Genomic DNA, 21,925 nt, shown 5'->3' on the forward strand with positions numbered 1-21,925 from the left:
CCTATACTGGCTATATAAAACCTGTATCCAAGTCATTTGAGGCCAAAACAAAGTCTGAACATACATTTTAGTTGCATTATATGCAAATATTGAGAAATAGGGTCGAGGGTCAAATGTCATAATTTTTTCGTAAAATGTTTTATTAGAGCAAATAAAAATATGCACATTCTGAATAAGGCTTTGAAAAAATCAACTCTCTAGCATTAATGGTTTTCAAAATATGGGAAGACTGTAATTTCACCCCTTTATTTGCATATTTATTGTAATTTGTACTTCTAATTAGCATAATTTCGAGTTGCATGACGAAGGCATGATTTGGGGAATTACAAAGCGGTCCTATGTCGACTATAGGAAACCTGTATCCAAGTTAAATTTGAGTCCAAAACAAAGTCTCTACAGACATTTTAGTCGCATTATGTATGCAAACATTGATAAATGGGGTCAATTGTTTTATTTCTGGTCATTTTTTCGTAAAATGTTTAATTAGAGCAAATATAAATATGTACATTCTGAACAAGTTTTGGAAAAAATTAACTCTCTGGACATAGTGGTTTTCGATATATAGGAACCTGTAAGTCCAACCCCTAATTTGCATATTTCATGTAACTTGTACTAATAATTTGCATACTTTGAAGGTGAATGATACAGGTGTGATTTTGAGATTTACTAAACACTTTACTAACACTAAACAGTCCTATGTTGGCTATTAGAAACCTGTATCCGAGTCATTTGAGGGCAAAATAAAGTTTCGACATACATTTTAGTTTCATTATAATATGCAATATTGAGAAATGGGGTCGAGGGTCGAATGTCATACGTCCGGTCAGTTTTTTGTAAAATGTTTCATTGGAGCAAATAGAAATATGTACATTCTGAATATGGCTGTTGAGTGCGTATATATAGGCTATTACTTGTTACTTGTCTGTATAGCTATCCCCATTATTGGGGACATTTAGCCGTCATTGACATTGTGTTGACATAGCACAACAATGAGAGACATTAATTTTGATGAGAAGGTCATGGAACACTAATTAATTTAAAACTAAAAACCTGGGACCTGTAACCCTAGGTAGGGACCCTGACGGGTACTCTCCCTCCGCGTCAAAGGGATCCCGAAACTCATCGGTGGGCAGGGGCGCTCATCTCCCTGTTCAGGATTATTGCTGATGATTACTCAGAAATAAAAACTTTGCAAAAATACAATATAAATCATACTAAGAGTATTCCATGACATTTTAGGATCTCATAATAACAAAATTTGTCGCTCATATACATGCCAAACTTGTTGAAAATTGATTATTAGTTATCCGCTTGGTATACCAAGCGGATAACTCCTTGTGATTGTATGAGATCAACAGTTTTTTTCTGTATTATTAGTTATCCGCATTCAGCGGATAACTCCTTGTAACTGTCCTGTTTCATCATCTTTTTTTTTTTCTGTATTCTTCTTTCTTTCTGTCATTTTTGTGTCTCGCGTAACTCAAAAACGTGTAAACATAACATTTCATAACTTTGTCAACATGTGGGCATTTACGTGAAATTGTGCACCTCCTATTTTGAATGACCTCAGAGTTGCGCAACATGACTTACGCGCGTTTTTACGAATTTCGCGTATTTAACATAGATCGAAAACCATATAACAATTTATTATGAAACTTAACAAAAGTTTAAGTTATATCTTGCGCTAACTGACTATGGGGAAAAAATGGCATGTTTCACACGAAGTTACGCGTGCACGTGCGTTTAAAATTTCAAAATGCGAAAAATCAATTTCTAATCAACTTTCTACGCATTTCATGTCATTTTGAGCATGTAAAAAATTCCCACGCGCGCGCATTTTTTTACGCGCATGGTGCGAACGTAGTGTTGAAAACAATTTTTTTTGCATGATTTATGTTTTTTCAGCCTTTTCTAGTAATTTTACCAACTTTTAAACAATTTCGACTTAAAATTACGTCATACGGGCACGTTGAATTGGATAATTTACGTGCGTTTTTGATGAAAAAGTAAAAAAATTTGTCAAAATTCGTCAAAATTATGCCTTTTTTAAACAGTCATAGATTCTAAACAACGAGGTGAACTTTTTTTAAATTACATATTCTGGAAGTTGATGAGTTGTAGATATCGGATCATGAATCAATATGGCTAACCGGACATTGTGACATCATCGTATGGCCACACGAATGTAAAATATAGGATTTTTGTCTCTTTTGTTATTGCTCATCATATTCAATGGAGCGCATCACACCTATCTGTATTCCGTTTTCTCCGAGATTTTAATATTGTCTAGGTCAATCACCAATCTTACGCATGAGTTAAAAATATTTTAATTTTTATGACGTCATCATGCCTAAAAATTATAATTAACAGGGTCATTAATTTCATTCTTACAGTAAATTTTAATCTGTTATAGCTTGTAACAACAAAAAGTGATAATTATGATTAAAACGTTTTCTGGAAGCTATTGGACTGTAGATACGAATTAATGTGAACATTTTGCCAATCGGATGTTGTGAAGTCATCATATGGCCAGTTGAATAAAAAAAGTCGTATTTTCATATTTTGCGTCATAATTCATCACATTTAAACGAGCACGCATCCATATTCTACGTATTCAAATTTCTTCTACACGTTAATATGTTGTTGGTGAGATAATGTCCTTCCGAAATTGCTATCTTAGTGTTTAATTTGAATACCGTCGCCATGTTAAAAATTGGAATAAACGGTGGGTCGCGTAATTTCACCTATTCTACACTGTATGTAATATGTATACAGATTATATTGTAGTGTTTGCATGTATATACTATATGACACAAAATTGACAGAATTCAGCACTAACAGCATATCATATTCTTCAGTTCTTGTCATAATGCCATAATCTTTATCTGTGTGCAATATTCCAACGTATGACGTGCACGTGGCGTTTGTCGTGGTGCGGATAACTAACTCGTCAAAGTGACGAGTTTCATGTCTAGTTAATTTTCTGTCTGGTTGCTGTGATGTGCACCTGGGCAGCACAGATAATGACACTGCATTAGTGGTTTTCGAGATATAGGACAACTGTAATTTTCCTCCTTATTTGCATATTTTATTTAAATTGTACTACTAATTTGCATACTTTCGAGGTGTGTGACAAAGGTGTAATTTTTTGGATTACAAAGTGGTCCTATGCTGGCTATTAGGTCATTTGAGGGCAAAATAAAGTCTCTACAGACATTTTAGTCACATTGTGTATGCAAACATTGAGAAATGGGGTCGAAGATCAAATGTTGTACTTACGGTTATTTTTTTGTAAAATGTTTCATTAGAGTAAATAAAAATATATACATTTTGAATAAATCAGTGAAAAAATCCACTCTCTGGGACTAGTAGTTTTTGAGATATGGTAACCCTGTAATCTCGCCCTAATTTGCATATTTAAGCTAATTTTCATATTATCAGTGTAGTATTTACGTAGTTATTTATGTAAATAGCCTACTTGGTCTGCAAGTTGCATTATTTGCATATTAGTCTGCAGATGGTTAATGGCAACGGGGCATACAACAAAACACACATATAGCGTTGGTTATAGATGCGATACACGGTAGCCTACTGTACACAGAATAACGTTTGTTATATATGACACTTGACTGGATTGTTTGAATACGTTTCTTTATTTGGTATATCACAATCGGGATGAGTGACAGAGGTGTGATGCTCAAATTTTGATCTCCTCATCATGTGACCATTTAAAAAAGAAAAATCTCTGTTTGCAATTTGTTTCACTCAAAATGATAGATTAATAATGCCATAAGAGAGATTGAATTAGTAAAGCTAAATAATGACCTTGAAATTTTGGATGAGTAACATGGTACAATTTTATAATGCTAATGTAAAAACTATTTTAGTTTTTTAAATAGATTTATTTTTAAACTGTATCCATACTGTTATATATCTATGTATCTATGTAACTTTTTGTCTTTTTTTGTGTATCTATATATAAATTATGGTTAATTCTGACATAGGCGAGCACAATGGACAAACTTTAGGACAAATCTCCACCTTGGATACCTACATTATCTATCCTCAGATGTACCGCGAAACGTAGATTTGATAACATTAGTTTTCAGTATTACGCTATTGTTCCATTTTTGTCTTTTACAACGACACAATTTAGCGTTTCCTATCAAAATTTGTGGATATCATAGGGTAATTTTCACACACTCGTGCTGTTAACCGGCTTCTGGGTCCTGTGACTTCCCGCAAAATGGCCGTTGGTGGAGACATTTCAATATTTTTATTTGTTGATAAGTCCAGAAAATACAAATACAAAGCCAAATTAATAACTCTTGATAAAATTTGAATTATGAAATAGGGAGGCTGAAATGACAGGTTTTTACTTTAATTATTGAAGGCCTTTACTTTTATGTAAACTACATATGATTTTAGTGATTCAACTGATCGTGAACTACTATGTTTAATTTATTTTAGATATGCAACTAATCAATTATATTGATTAAAAAGGCATTTACTTTGTGAACTACAATTTGTTTTAGTAATTTAACTATTATTGAAGGCCTTTACTTTTACATGAACTACAATGTGATTTTAGTGATTCAACTGAATCTTGAACTACAATTTATTTGTTTTAGATATTCAGCTAATCAATTATGCTATTTATTAACCACTTAATTAAATGTAGGTGCGATTCAATGTTACTAAAGGAGGCCAGGTACCAGGAAACACTAATGTTTATATTATCGATTATTTCTGCTGCTTGCTCTGTTTATAATTATAAATGGTGTCTACTACGACCGATATAAGTAGGCTACGAAAGTTCCAAAATTAACAAGATGCTGTTGTCATGATATATTGTGATACAAATGTTAAACTATGATAAATTGATAAACTATGCTTTGGTCTCTTGGTACGGTCACGGTCACGTTAGAGACTGTCAGTGATTGATGACCCCTATTAGGCGTCATCTACAAATTATTTCAGACCACAAATCAGCGTCCAGACGCGTTTTCTATTGTTTACCCAAAAACGCGTCTCAAAACGCGTCTGATTTGGCTGCGTCTAGACGCCAATATGCATGTTCGACTATGGCCCCGCCCCTATATACGGCTGACTGCACATTGTTATACTGTGTACTGGTGTTAAACGCGCTACATATAAGTGAATTCATTGAGAGCGTGATATTAAATTATTATTTACAACCGGCAGTAAGACAAACAAATCAGTACAGGTATACCCTTTTACCGCCGACAGAGTATGTAAAGCGCAAATTTTCGTTTCTATTTATTCGCAACCTTTTATTTTTGCGATTTTATTTTTCTTGTGGTAAAGAGTGAATTTACCACATGCAAAAACGTTCAAGTTAACTTTAGGAACATGGAATCACTCAAACTATTGACCTACAGTACAGAAAGAAAATACTGCAACTTTACCTACGAAGTAGCTTCGTAGGCTACGTTGTTGGCTTCGTAGGTTCCATTGTTTGGCTTCGTAACCTCAATAAACAACTTTCAATGAACTACATTCTGAACTTCGTAGGGAGTTCGTAACCTAAATAAACAACCCTACGATGTTCTTAGTGAAGTAAGGTGTGAAATTAATGTGTTAAATTTAACTGGCGGAGGACCAAGTTGTAAATATAATATAATATTTTTTAATCGTAATCGTTTCCTTCGTGCGTGTTTACCTACTCAACGGCGAATATAAATATAAATTTCCCACGATGTAAACGTAGAGACACGCCATCCAACACAGGTGAACCTCAATGAACAGGCCAACTAATAAACATATTATAGCGAATGTCCAGTCCATCCAGAACGATGCCGAGAAAAAAAGATCGTAAACAATTCATTCTAAATATAGTATCAGAACGTTTTCAGTCGGTCGCTCAACATTTCGCTCAAAAAGACTGCCGACAGAAGACCGTAATAAATACAGACCTAGTTTTTTTGGTCACATGGCATGAAACGCGATACTCTGGTGGCTGCCGTCTGACGACGATAAAACAGTAATTCAGATAGTGTAATGGTTTCCTCCTGGGTGTAACGTTCAGATAATATATATAATAATATAATATATATACTGTTCTTTACAATTATATTATTTGCATCTTGCGTTCTTATGATTGGTACCAATTGCTGTAAAGTTTTCACATCATTACAGGAGAATTAATGTACATTTCGTTTACAAATAATTAAATCTATTGAGTAACTTTTCATTACCCGGAAGCAAGCTTCTGACATCGATTCTATGGGTAAGGGGTATAATGTGTCGGAAAATATTGGATTCTCATTCTCCACCTATGCATCGCACTCTTGTGCTTCACCCTCATGCAACCTGGTATACAGGTGAACATCATTCAATGAAGCAGGAGCGTCGACGTCTGGAGCGCAAGTGGCTGAAATCTGGTCTTATGGTAGACAAACAACTGTACCATAATCGGTGCACTATAACTACATCTTTTCAAGGCCAAGACGGAGTATCACAAAGATGAGGTATTAGGATGTGATCAACGCAAGTTATTCCGTGTTGCTGACAAGTTAACATCTACTGCCATCTCTAGTCCTCTTCCTGTTCATGATGATGCTAAAACTCTTGCAAATCTATTCTCTGACTTTTTTAAAAACAAGATTGAGAGATATTGCAGCACTTTTTCATCAACCTCCCCTCATTCTGTTGAATCTCAATCATTTCAAAGTAATTTCAATACCTTTGACCCTGTCTCAAGGGTCAAAGTCTTTGCTGATGATTTACTTAATGTCATTAGGTCAGCCTCCATTACTTCTTGCTCCCTGGATCCGCTTCCTCTTAAAGTATTTAAAACTTGTCTTCCTACCCTTCTTCCCTTCTTTACCAAAGTTGTCAACACCTCACTGAGCTCAGGTATCTTTCCATCTTCACTCAAACATGCCTGCATAACACCATTGTTAAAGAAGCCATCTCTGGATACTGAGGAATTTGCAAGTTACAGACCCATTTCCAATCTTCCATTTCTTGGAAAAATTATTGAAAGGGTTGTGTCCAGTCAGCTGCAATCATATCTGAATAGCAATGGCTTATTTGCCACTAGACAATCCGCCTATTGTCCAAACCATAGTGTAGAATCTGCACTTCTTCTTGTGCATAATGATATTAGCATTGCACTTGACAACCATAATGAGGTTCTTAAGGTCCTTTTGGACTTAAGTGCTGCTTTTGACACCATCAACCATAAGCATTTATTAAATCGTCTATCATCACGTTACGGTATCTCTGGAATCTGTCATAATTGGTTTGCATCATATCTAAATGATAGGTCCCAGTCAATTGTCATCAAGGATGTTTTGTTGAACCCGGCTCTGCTTACAGTTGGTGTTCCACAAGGGTCTGTGGTTGGTCGTCTTCTGTTTATTTTATTTTTATGAATCTCACAATGTGAAGTGTATGGCGTATGCTGATGACACTCAGCTTTATGTCACTTTCAACCCTAATCAGCGTGATTCTGCTGTCAGTAAACTTGAATCCTGTATTGCCGAAGTCTGTGCATGTTGTCAATCTAACAGCCTGGTCGTGAATGATGCTAAAACAGAACTTATTCATTTTTCTTCTAGTTTTAAGCCTGCCTGCTGGACTGTATCTGTTAAGATTGGTAATACTTTCATTTAACCTTCGTCATCCTGTAGAAACCTTGGAGTTGTCATGGACTCAACGCTTAGTATGTCTAATCAGGTACATAACATCTGCAAAGCTGGGCTTCACGCTATTCGTAAAATTGGAAGCATTCGGAAGTACCTGGATTCAAGATCAACTGAGATACTTACATCAAGGCTAGATTGTTGTAACTCATTACTTTATAGCTTACCAGCAAAGGATATCTCTAAAATTCAGCGAGTCCAGAACACAGCTGCCTGATTGGTAGGTAGTTCAAAGCCCCATAAGGCAACATTACACACCTGTGCTAAGACAACTTCATTGGCTTTCGGTAACACAAAGAATTACCTATTTGTTTTCAAAGCTCTTCATAATTCTTCATCTAAGTTCATTTCTGAACTTATTCAACCGTATGTTCCTGAGGTCTCTGAGATCAGGATCTGAGTCTCTTCTTGCCAATATATTCCATCCTTCCACTAAGTTTTATGGAAATCGTTACTTTTCTTTGGCATCCGTTTCTCTTTGGAATGCGTTGCCTATTGAAATCCGTCAGGCAACTTCCACCAGTGTCTTCAAATCTCTCCTCAAAACCCACCTTTTGAATTTTAAATTTTCTAAATTTTTCTGTCTATGTAAAGCGCATTGAGGCTTTTAGCAACAAGTACCAGTTATTATTGTTATTACAAAAAGGCGGGTCCCGTTATTTTCACCTATTCTGCACTGTATAGTATGTATACAGTATATAGTGTACCTATAATGTATATACTTCGACACAAAATAGAGGGCACACTAACATTTTATTTTCACATTTTTATCTATTATGTCCTTACCTTTTCATTGTACATCAATACATGTTTTTTAATTTTAGATGTGTCTGTCCATGTGATAAAATCTTCCATATTCCTGAACAAAAATAAAAATTTGTAACAATCTATTAATGTATTACCATTAACATATTGATTTCTTATTAGTACAGATTATTAAATATTAGTTAGTCCAGAGAAGTTCATTTTTAAAACTTTCGTTCTTTAAAATGAAAAAGAAGAATGCATGTTTGAACCTCTAATGTCGAAAAAAAACCTGTTAATGTGGAACAATCCGCTCCAACTAATAGCTTTATATATTAAATAAAAAATCAACACCAGCTAAAGTAAAGTTTTATTGATTGTATTAGGGAATTCATTTATAAATTGTCTTTTTAAAATAGTTTATTGCCTCTGTTTTCAGTCACTCTCTGTGCTTAAGTCATTACAAATTCAATTTTATTCTTTTTGTATTTTCACCCTTTATCATAAATGTACATATATTTTTGACTAATTTGTTATTTTTACTGTTTTTACAAGTTTTAGGCTATGGTCAAACTACAGCCTCAAGCCTGGCGCAACTCACCTCGATTGAGACTTTTGTAGTGTGACCGAACGTGGATCGACTCGCGGCTGGCTTGAAAGCGATTTCAATCCAGGTAACTCAACCCCAGATGCGCTACCCAGATTGACCTTAGTGTGACCGGGATTGACATTATTTTTTGGAATCTGGCCAATCACAGTCATCAACTCTGTGTTGTTTGTTGGGAATTTTTTTTCATGGATCGTTCAATTTCGTTGGGTTTTGGTTGAGTTTTTAGATGACACATGAAGATATCAAAGAGATTTGTGCATTAATTTTTCTTCTTGTAATCTGAGGTCCTTCGTAACTATCACCAGCATTTTGTACGCTGTGCATTGTCTGTCATCTAGTGGTTGAATTTAAGATGAAACTAGAATCGGATAGCCTACTAAGGATGCCGCCTCTGTATGTGGCGGCAGGCCTATATTAATATTATGTTTACAATCAGTCGATTATTACATTTAGGTGTTTCCATAAATAAAGGGGCCAAGGTGTGACATTAGGGTCAGAATTTCAAAGTGTGACATTCTAAGTCTAATAATCAATTCTAAATAGTATATCATGTACTTGAACTAAAAAAAAGAAGCAAACTACACATTAAATCTGTTGTCTCTATGTAACAGCATTTATATAGTATCAACATATATAGCAAATTTCACATGTAACGGAGACACCAAAATCACATTATCTACCCCTCTTATAAGTTATTATTAATAACCTAAAACTGTTTAAATTGGATTTTTTAAATAGCTTTTGGGAACATCTTCAATGCAGAAAAATATTATTTAAATCACACCTTTTCAAATTTAAAAAATAGCTTATGACATAATTATGCAAAGCCGTTAAAGTTGACTTAATTTCTATATAAAAGATTTGTAAAGTCACTGCTGTTTAAAAATTACATGTAAACAATACAGAAATGAACAGAATATACCTCAAGTATATACATTTACTAGCAACAAGTCAAATCAGGATCATACCTCTATGTGGCAATAAAACAATATGGTTCATGAAATATAAATGGAAGATTTCACGTGTAACGGAGACACCAAATGTTCACTTTAACTCGTCACAATGTTTTATGTAATGGTTTGATATGCAGCCATTTTTAAAGTATAACAAATGTGGTTACAACTGCATACAATTGATAAACTGGTAAAAATAGTATATCAAATACTATCTTTTAATCAATAAAACAATATAATTCATGCAATAAAAAATTGAAGTTTTCACGTGTAACAGAGACACCAAAAAGTTCACTTAAATAAGTCAACAAGAACAAATACATTATTTTTAAAGTGTGACAACTGTAATTACTACTTCACACAAAAAACTGCTAAAATATACTATTAATAGTCACTTACAGTAAAATCATTGAGAATACATTTGGATATACTTCGCATTAACACTCTTGTTCAATCATTAAAACGTATAATCTATATAAATTTACGAAAGGGAAAAATTTGGTAAATCGCGTATTACTTCTAAAATGTTTACTCAATGGTATATAAAGTTGGTTCGTACTTTCAGTGCTGATTTTAACCACCTGATGTAACCCTGTTTAATAATTTAATTTGAGTTATGTAATTTTTTTTACGCTGAAATTACTGTGTATTCGAGAACCGTCTGTGGGCTGATGTTTCTTTGGTTGGTCTTTTTGTTGATGCGGCATCTCTATTTTTGGGGTTAAATGCAGTTCTCAATTGGAACGGTAACATTGTTGATAAACTGCTGATCTGTATAGATGAAAAAAATGACAATGAAACATTAGATTTGCCCATCTGGGTTAAATTTGATTCATCATCATATAGAAATATAAAGTATGTAATTAAGTATTTTTAATATAAATTATAAAAATAAATATATCTATTATTATTATAAAATATGTTAGGCCTACTATACTAAAGAAAGTGTTTTCTTATCTTATGTTGATGGATTATAATATTTATTATTATTAACTATAAAACAATAAATGAACACTGTATATATTTGTCTTTCTTGAGTTATGCTCATAAATTGATTTGACTAAACTATGGCTTTCTTTTCAGATTATTAGTTTAAAATATTAATATTATTTATCAAATATTTATTATTATCATAATTTTATTATTATAATAAAATTAATATGTTACTGATAATTTTGTCTTAGTTATACTGAGTATAAATGTTTTTTACGTATTATTTTTAAATGTTGTAAAATGTCTGTTGACTTTATTTCTCATTCTTTTATAATTGTTTTTGAACCACATCGGGAAAACAGTAGAAAGTAATGTTGAAGTCTGTGGAATATATTTAAAACGAAGAGTAAGGTTCCCCATTAAACTAAGCGCGATCTCTTTGTAGGGAGCCGACGAAGCAAGCGTGTGGGTTTTGGCCAACAAAATAAAGGTTCACCGAACCATGACCGAAATGATACCAGTCACCCATTTGAGCACCGGGATTCGCCGAGCCAGCAATCACGTTGGTTTTCAATAAAAATTAAAAAATAAAGATTCATCAAACTGAACAGCTAAAAATAAACGCGATCTCAATTTGGAGGAGAATTTTATTAGCCAAGCACGTGGTGTTTCGGAAAACCCTATTAATAATTATCGTACATGGAGTATATACACTGTCGCTGTAGAAATACCGCCGGAGTCGCCGAGTCAGCTAAAAAATAAACGCGATCTCAATGTGGAGGAGAGTTCATTAGCCAAGCACGTGATATTTCGGAAAACCCTTAATAATTATCGTACAGACCTGTAGAAATACCAGTCACCCCTTTCAGCTTCGGAGTCGCCGAGCCAGCTAAAAATCAATTTATCGCAATGTGGAGCAGAGTTCATTGCCCAAGCACGTGGTAATACTATCCTATTACTATTAGGAGAACCTATTGTTCTTTGTTGTTTTGATTTGATTTCGTTCATAATAAATTGTTATCCACAGCCTTGCGTTTATATTATATGTGATTGTTGTTATCAATTTAAATAAAGTTAATTATCATTAAATTTATAAAACCTTAGTATATCTTCCGTAGATTGTAATTGAAACAAGTTAAATATTCCCTACACATCAAGTGAAATCGCCCAAATATGATAGGCGCGCATACGCGACAACCAAGTTGCTTGGACTCGCTCACTATAGTGGAGGGTATTTTAAATGTATATTATAGTAAACATTTAATTCATATTTTATCTTGTCGAATAGCAACGTTAAATAAATAAACAAAATTATGTACTAATATTACACATTATTTTGTGTAATATATTTTTTTGTTATAACTGAAATGAACCAATTAAAATTCTTTTTTTTCCCACAGTAACAAATAGAATAGTCAAAAACGACGAATTTGTTTCTATTCTGAAAGTGGTTGTAAACTATGGACTTTTATCCCTATTTCTTGTGACAATAATTAAATAACTTTTTATTTTTCTGTGTCATATAGAAGCAATAACCAAATAGCAAACACATAATGTAAAATTTAAAGATTTTATGGTAACTAATTGCTAATTATTTGCAAAATACTACACCAGTATAAGGTCTAGTACACTACGTAACAAGACACGGCGTATCTTCTACGATGTTACACTGTAACCTGCCTAGTGGAAAATGTTTTGCAATTTTGCTCATTAATTTGTTAAATATTAATCAATTATAGACATATCTGTTCATTGGGTATACATTATGAAGCTGCTATGAGATAAACAACATTCCTACCACATTAAAACAAATATCAACTATATAGTATCAACAAACTACCAACGTAACCGTGTCTTATTGTGTATATGACACCCAGTTTTTGACTATGATGTTGACGTTAGAGTACGAAGATAGTTTTGGCGTTTAATTTTCTTGTATTTTTCATTATAACCCACTATTTTCTAAATTCTAAAAACTAACAAAATAAAAATACACAAAACTTACATGCAATGAAGTGCGTAGAAGTTATTTACAACGTAACAGTTGAAACAACGTAACAGAGGGACACGAAAAGTCTCTACCGCTGTAACTCGAAATTAGCGCGGATCCTAGCGATGATTTTTTCGCCGAGACTATAGTTCGCCTGCTTCTTGAATCACGTGACATTCAACTTCAGAAATAGCTCTCTCGGCGTTCACCACCGATGGTCTATGAATAACTACGTAACGAATATACGAGACACGAAATGTTCTAAAAAAATAGTTTTTCGTCTGTAACCGACTAAATAAAATCGCCATTTTGTAGAACTTTGTGTAAGGTAAATTTCAGTGATCTGTTGTAGTGAATGTAATTCGATTTTCGTCATTATAGTGGTACTTCTTGTGTCTGTTCACTAATAAAGATCGTACTAACAACGTAACAAAGTGAGACACGAAATGTTACGTTGTGATGCTGGACGTCGCGGACCGTTGTGTGGAAAACAAAAAATCGTGGGAAATTGTAATTAGCTTATATTTAACGTTGCTTTGTACTCTATTGTGATGATAAATAAATACAAAATAACTATTGCTGTAGTATATTTTTTAAACTCTGATATGTCCGTGTATTTAAATGTCACACATATTTTAATAAAATGAGCTAGACACCACGATATATTTTTTTTTTAAATCGTTTTTTTTTTGCAGAAATTCTAGTACAGTCAACTCTCCCAATACCGGACTCTCCCAAAACCGGAATTAACGAAAAACCAGACTTTTTTGGAAGGCCCAATTTGTCCCTATTCTAAATGTACTGTAATTTATTATGAAAACCGGAATACCCAATTCCGGAATCCGGACAAATTATGAAGTACAAAACACGAAAATTAGCGTCTGAAAACCGGACTGACAGTTAAAAAACTCCAAATATTTACGAAAACAATGTAACATCGTCGTATCTGACTCGGATTCAATACATTCACAATGTACAAAAGCTTTTTTAAAACCATACAACTCCCTGCCCTGACCATGCATGAAGTGCGCAACGTTTCGCGGTACGATCAAATAATGTTGCCATGGAGCGCTACACTGTGATTGACAGGTCAGTTCATTGTTAACCCACGAGGCGGCAATTGCTTTGTTGTGTATCGAACTGCGGTGGGCTTTTTCACATCGAAGCGCTATGTCTTAGCTATGTCTTTGTTGTTAACAACTCCCTGTTTTTTAGCATATGAATTGTTTTTTAATAAAGTTCAATTTACATTCCACTTTGTGTCTTTGTTTTGTTTAAATTATTGTTAAATTCACAATTGCAATAGGACTTTAAAAAGGAATGTTTCACTAAAAATGTGCATCATTATAAATTTGGAAATCATTATGGCAAAACGTAAACGGAATGAACTTGACTTAACTAGTGTTAATAAACTTTGAAATGTTACCAATTAATTATTGTGTCATTATTGCTTGGCTCGGTTACCTAATCAATTTTCATCATTGTTATCAAATTACGTCAAAATAAAGGAGCTTAAAAAACATGTGGTCTAGGTGTGGGCGTTTTTATTTGATTATGACACCTCTGCACATGCGCATCAATCAAAGCCCCGCTTTGCTATTTTTATCACCCATGCTGCTGCTTGCTAGCTCGCGAAAAACAATAAACAGACCGAAATTATGTTCACCGTACGTACGTAGGCCTTTTTGCCGTTAAAAACACATTGAGAAACAATAATTTACTACTGTAACATTTTTTATTGATACAGTAAATAATGTAACTTTTAAAAAAGGTAAATTGAATTCGCTTAATATTAATAAAGTAGGCTAGGCCTATCAGTATTTATTTAATTAAAACTAGCTTGACACAATCATAGCCTAGGCCTTCCCTACGCTAGACCGTACTGGGCAGCATTCGGACCGGTGATTCAAAGCTTTTTCAGTGACAACGTGATGACTTTAAAAATATGTTTTCAGGAAACCGGACTTTCGAAAAACCAGAAAATATATGCCCGCCCAAGGGTGTCCGGTATTGGGAGAGTTGACTGTACATAGAATCGAGATGCGCGTTCATTTAAATGTGATGAACTATGACACAAAATATGAATATACAACTTTTTATATTTAACTGGCCATATGATGACGTCACAACATCTGATTGGCAAAATGTTCCCATGAATTCGTATCTACAATTCAATAGCTTCCAGAAAACATTTTAATCATGATTATCACTTTTTATTCTGACGAGCTATAACAGATTGAAATTTACTGTAAAGATGAAAATAAGTGACCCACGTTATTTACATTTTTAGACATGATGACGTCATACTGGACGTAAACAACAAGTTGTTTTTAACGGAAAGATGTCCGGCAAGAGTTGCATAATATCAGGGGTTCCTCAGGGGTCTGTGCTTGGACCCCTGTTATTTAACATATATGTTAATGATCTACATATGCACCTACGTGCAAAACCATATCAATATGCAGACGACACTTGCATTGCTAAATGTACAGTATAATGACGGAGGAAGATAGTTTATCTGTGCAACAGGACATTGACACGATCTCCTGGTGGTCAGCACTTAAAGGGGGATTCTGGGTTTAAAATTGCTTTTAAATATCGTTTATTTATTAAATAAAAAATATTATAAACAATATAGACATGTCAGAATGAAGAAATAATAACGAGAAATTAAGAAAATTAAATTTCATATACATTTTAGGGTAAATTCATGGAAAGTCTGTTTTTCAGCAGCTTAGGGAAGCTCATTAATATTCATGAGATATTCACAAAATCACGTCATCAGTGGATTCCAAACTCGCGACGTCATTTACGTTGTGTTTGTCAACTAATTTACATCTCTCTCCCCTGTCAAACGACGACCACCCGATCATTGTGAAATATATTTTTTGTAGATTTTCTAAGCTAGGCCTAAAGTGTAACTGTAATAATAACAGTAGGACGTAGCATATATTTATTTGACATTTAATGAAATACAAAATTTAGTACAGATTACGGAGTCATAAATTATATACTATTTTTATACCTCAAATAGTACAGATCGTATTATCGGATTCACGTATTAGGCTAGGCCTAGCCTAAATTTTTTTTTTTCATGGGTGAGAGCCATTCTGACTAGGGATTCCATGCCACGATGGTTACGTTAAAACATTGGGGCCCATCATGGGCCTAGCTAGCCTACTACTAAACGATTGGCCCATAAATAACAAAACTCAGTGGATTTCAAACCCATCCTATCAACCAAACAATCTAAACCTAAAACATTCTACAAAATCGGCTGTAAATATTGAGGCAAAACAAGGTCCGATCACCGTCCACACGTATGGTGTCCCGATCGTCTAAGTAGGCCTAAAATAAGCCTAGTTTACTCTCCAAAAAAGCGGATACTGCATCAAGCAAGTAGACCAGGTAGTAGGAAGGAGACCTAGCCGATCCGGTCCAGTTAAAAATTGAGGTAGCTAGTGCAGTAGACCCTATGCGAATTGATACTACCAGGTCTTTTACTATAGGCTACACTTGTTAAAATTAGCAATACTTATGTTTACAAATATTCCAACTCTCTCATTCGAGCTATCATCTATACCATTCCGGTAGGTTGAGTCGACCTTCTATCAAATACTGTACATCGTTCATGTTGTGATTATAGACGGGGTATACTTGACCTGACCAGTTTGGTATTGTATACTGTATTTGCTTATCACGTGACGATGCCAGGCATGGGCAGAGAAAGCACGTGTATCGTCGTCTCGCTCTCCTCGCTCAGCAGGAATGTATATGTTACGCTTCATTGATTTTGAAGGCTTTCCCTAAGGGAGCGTGCCCAAATGTTTTTACTCCGTTAAACTTGTTGTAACGCAACTTTTACCGTTATATGCAAGCTAATTTAAATGGGGTTGGGCGTGTTCAGTGAGGCATATCAAGCCCTCCCTTTACTAGCTACTATGCTGTTGTTATCACTCCATTGTTTAACGCGTAATTAACGGGAGACCGGACATGCTGTTCAGTGTTGCGTAACGATGATTCCAACGCGTTATTAACAGTCCTTGTTATGGTATGTTGCGTGAAATCCTATGATGACTCAAAATAACGGGTTATTAGCAGTCCGGTCATTGTTGTAACAACGTATATAATTATATTTATTAAATTAATCATGTATAATACTATATCCTAGGCCTACCGTAAAATAAAAATATATATAGGACTAGGCCTACACGGTAAAATAAAAATATATAGGTCTAAGCATACTATTTACGATCCGATTCATGGTATTTTTTAGCCTTGTACGTCGGGCGACACGTTTCTAAATTTCTAATAGCCGACTTTCACCTGAAAAAAAATACGTATTTTTTATCCCTGGATGTAACATGATATTGACGCGAATACCGCACTACAAAGAGCTAGGCCATGAACGATTCGTTAAAAGTACACCGCCAGAAAATCGCGTACCTATTGTTTAGATTACATACTATAAACAATTAATAACAAAGAAAGCCTAGAAAGATAAGCTCCTCCTCTCATTAAAATTGTTAAATAATTTTGCTTTGGCTGAGCCATTTTGTGACGGTTTCAACTCTTATCCATAACATTTCATTAATTAAACAATCAAATAGATTTGCACTTTAGACAATATTTTTAAAAATAATTTACTGTATGAGTTCAGACTGTGAAGAACATGGATTTCGAAAGGTACACTTTATTTAACGCCAGGAATTCTTCTCACGGAAAAAAATGTGCTGATTGCAATCTGCATAAGCAACCAAAGATCCTGTATCTTTCTGGGATTCTGCCTTTTCCCCAGATTTATTGTTATTTGTATATGACATAAAACCTCAGTACTGTGGAATAATGCTACTCTATAAAGGCCTACTGTCATTCAATACTATCGTCCGTTAGCTCGGCGTTTAACGGACACAAACACTCAGTAACCTGTGGAATAATGCTATACTCTGTATGCTGTCATTCAATACTATCGTCCGTAAACTCGGCGTTTAACGGACACAAAAACTCAGTAAATTGTGGAATGATGCTATACTCTATCTGTCATTTATTACTATCGTCCGTTAGCTCGGCGTTTAACGGACACAAAAAATCAGTAATATAACCTGTGGAATGATGCTATACTCTATATTATGCTGTCATTTTAATACTATCGTCCGTTAGCTCGGCGTTTAACGGACACAAAAACTCAGTAAACTCTGGGAATGATGGGTATTCGAATGATGCATACTCTATATACTGTCATCTATCGTCCGTTAACTCGGCGTTTAACGGAACAACGCACTGAATAGTAAATTCGCGCTTGGTTGAGAGCAAGTAGGGGAATTCCCTTTTTTGCGACGCCTCCCTACTGCAAGAAGGCAATTGCACATTGTTTTTATATATTTATTTTATATATATACTGTATAAGTGTTTTGCCTATTACACCATTTAGGCCTAAATAGATACAATAATTGTTAATGTACACAGTTTTTTTTTGTATTTTGTAATAAGCATGACACCCTTGCAGCAGCATCACGGAGGCTGCCAAAAACACCGTGGTGCGTGTGTACATCGCATCGCGGTGATAAAAAACCATGTGCTTGCTAATAACGTGACGTCATATCGCCCAAAGTTTCATCCTCTGTTTTTGGACACACTCGAGGTCAGCGATAGTTAAAGTAATAATTTATTTACCTAATACAATAATTGTTAATGTGCACAGTTTTTTTAGTATTTTGTAATAAACATGACACCCTTGCAGCATCACGAAGGCTGGCCAAAAACACTGTGGTGCGTGTTGTACATCGCTTCGCGGTGATAAAAAACCATGTGCTTGCTAATAACGTGACGTCATATCGCCCAAAGTTTCCTCCTCTGTTTTTGGACACACTTAACTCGCGCGGCAGCTACAGTCAGTAAATGTTTTAGCTCTAGATAGACGGCGACCGGTTTCTATATTGTTTGGTCCATACCATCGTCCATAAAGGCTATACATGCTGATACTATCGATACGACAGTCGGGGTTTTATCCGTGTTTACAATTTCGCCATTTTTTTTTTTCGGTCAAGTGTACGGGGTAAAAAATAAAAAAGCAATTAACGTCAAGCATGCTAAACAAAAAATTAGTATATTATAGGAATGTTCTATAAGCTGAAAATCTTCAACAAAAATTGTGGAATTGTAGATGCTGATAATTTAATGTTGGGTAAGGTTGTTTTAACAGCATTTTTTTTTTGCCGTCGAAATGACGGTTTACCACAACATCATCTGCAGTTTCAAGGCCCTTTCTACAGCAATTGCCGTCGATCTTCATATTATTATTAGATATTATTGTATTGAACTCTGTAATGTGTGGTGTGATATTGTCAGTACAAGGGTCCGTTAAATGAGCGTTTAACGAATATAAAAACGATCTGTTTAGGTCGGCGTTTAACGGACGAAAACAACGGACGTTGTTTTTCCGTTGTACGCGTTAGATAGTAAATTCAATTTCATTGTACAGTATTAACCATGATACGCTCTGCTGAGTATAGACCGCCCAACTCATTAACGTTTTGCATATTATTAATGCATTTAAAAGTCTATTAACGGAGTAAAAACATTTGGGCATGCTCCCTAAGTCAGTGCGAAAATCGACAAACGTAAAGTGCAAACATATCTAATTTTTCACTGTTTTGATGAATTTTCAAAGAACATTGACTTTATAAATGGGAAGACCGACTAAAATTACATTAGATAAGTATAATTTTACAAAAGTAATTAATATGATTAATGATAACGAGTCGTCGGAAGATTGACCATTTCACGAATTTCCTATTCTGTAAACACAGTGTCATATCGCTGTATCTGGCCTCATTTCACAGCCTTCGTTCTGCTTCACTGGGCGCTTTTATAAATTGAAACTTTTACCGTTCAAGAGACAAACAAATATATTTTACATTTTTTACTATTTATTTTAAACCCGGAACCCCCCTTTAATTCACTTTCCCTTAAAATGGACCTGAAATGGACTTTCAATTTTCAAGAAATTCACACATGTTATTTAAATGTATCAAATTAACACAAACCCATACAAATAAAAACAAAATGTATAGTATTTTGAGTAAAAACGAAATTTTAAGATACCATGGTAAATTAGCGAAAATTACTCACGCCATTGCAATATTCTATTTCAACGGCCGTCGGAAGCCTCTATATTCACGAATTTAGAAGGCCTACCTCCCAAACCTTTACTAGGCCTAGCCCCCAATCCAGCGCGCGGAGTCGATCCACCACCCACATCATGCGGCGAGGCTCCGTTTCATGTGCATCCAAGGACCAAAGCGATATCAACAACTTGCTGCGCTCATTGTCAAGCCAAAGTAAAATATTAATAAAATTCGTTTTCGAACTGCCTGATTCGTGACAAATAAATTATCATCTCATATTACTAATTTAATTCTGCTAAACTAAAAACTAAGAAACTAACACATTTTAGCAGTATAAATTATGAACGATATACAAAATACACGAACGCAAAATATGGATACGCATCATTGCGCACGGAGCTGTATCCCGGACAACGTTGCCAGGCCAACTTCAGTATTGCCAGAAAAAAAACGTTGATTTTAAGATTTTAAATCGTCATTTACTCGATGAATAACCGTTTATACGGTAATAATTTTATCTAAAAAAATTCTAAATACGTTTCTGCAAATGCACAAGCATTTTTTAGAAAATACTCCATAGATTTCAAGAGTTATAGCCAAAAAAATGCAAATTATCCATTGGAGGGATAGGAATATATTCGCAAAGTGACGGTCACCCGCGAATTTTTTGGATTTTCAAATGGGGCTTTCCCCAAAAGGGCCAATTTATATTTTGTAACAATATACATTCTAGCAACACCTAATAGCCCCCAAAACATCATTCTAAAATGAAAAAAATCGAAAATCCATTTAGGTCCATTTTAACCCTAATAAATGTCATGTGTTGTCATTGTCCAGAAAACGAGATCCCGTTGTTCCATCTTACATTCTAAATGGACATGAACTCATGAACGTTAATGACATTACGTTACTTGATGTGGTAATATCACATAATTTGTCATGGGCACATCAGGTAGATAATGTAACTTTGAAATGCAATAGGATGTTAGTTTTTTATACGATCAATTGCCACAGGTTGTTCTACATCTGTTTTACTTAAACAATATTTTTGGTTAACCCTTGTGATTGTAAATATCTTTTTTTTTCATCTTTATTAGTTATCCGCATTGAGCGGATAACTCCTTGTAATCGTCCTGTTTCAATTTTATATTATTCTTCTGTCTTTCTCCCTCACTTTTTGTGCAGAGCGTATCTCTAAAATGGGTAAACATAACATTTCATAACTTTGTCAACATATGGGCATTTACATGAAGTTGTGCACCTCCTATTTTTGAATGACGTCAGAGTTGCGCAACGTGACTTACGCGCGATTTTATGATTTTTTATGATTGCTCATAGACTAAAAACCAAGCATAATTTAGTTTTGACACTTTGTGAAAATTTAAGTCATATCAAGTGCAAACTTTTTGTGGATTAAAAATGGCACGTTTTACAAGAAGTTACGCGCGCACGCGCATTTAAAGTTTCAAAATGCGTAAAATTTATTTCTAATCAACTTTTTACACGACTCATGACATTTTGCGCATGTCAAAACTTCCCACGTGCGCGCATTTTTGTTACGCGCGCGGTGCCCACGTACGGTGAAAAACATCTTTTTTTCGCATGAATTATGTTTTTCCAGCCTTCTAGAGTAATTTTACCATTTTAAAACCATTTTTGACTTAAAATTACGTCATACGAGCACGTCAAATTGGAAAATTTGCGCGCGTTTTTGATGAAAAAGTTCCAACATTCATGAAAATTATGCCTTTTTTTAAACAGTCATAGATTCTAAACTATGAGGTGAACTTTTTTTTTAATTACATATTCTGGAAGTTGATGAGTTGTAGATATCGGATCATGGATCAATATGGCTAACCGGACATTGTGACGTCATGGTATGGCCACACGAATGCAAA

General features: G+C 34.6%; 1 protein-coding gene across 2 annotated transcripts in view; it reads right to left on the reverse strand.

Annotated features, from left to right (window-relative positions):
* Positions 1 to 21,925, reverse strand: part of LOC140046571 (U3 small nucleolar ribonucleoprotein protein IMP3-like) — a 105,940-nt gene that overhangs the window by 8,361 nt on the left and 75,654 nt on the right. Inside the window, exon 5 of one of the 2 annotated variants that reach the window (XM_072091269.1) lies at positions 8,457 to 8,529. The exons of the other annotated variant lie outside the window; for it this stretch is intronic. Within the exon in view, the coding sequence (XP_071947370.1) occupies positions 8,457 to 8,529 (73 nt within the window). The remainder of the gene's footprint in view (positions 1 to 8,456; positions 8,530 to 21,925) is intronic. 2 annotated transcript variants of the gene reach the window in all.

This window comes from Antedon mediterranea, chromosome 4, assembly GCF_964355755.1.
Source record: "Antedon mediterranea chromosome 4, ecAntMedi1.1, whole genome shotgun sequence".
NCBI classification, from domain to species: Eukaryota; Metazoa; Echinodermata; class Crinoidea; order Comatulida; family Antedonidae; genus Antedon; species Antedon mediterranea.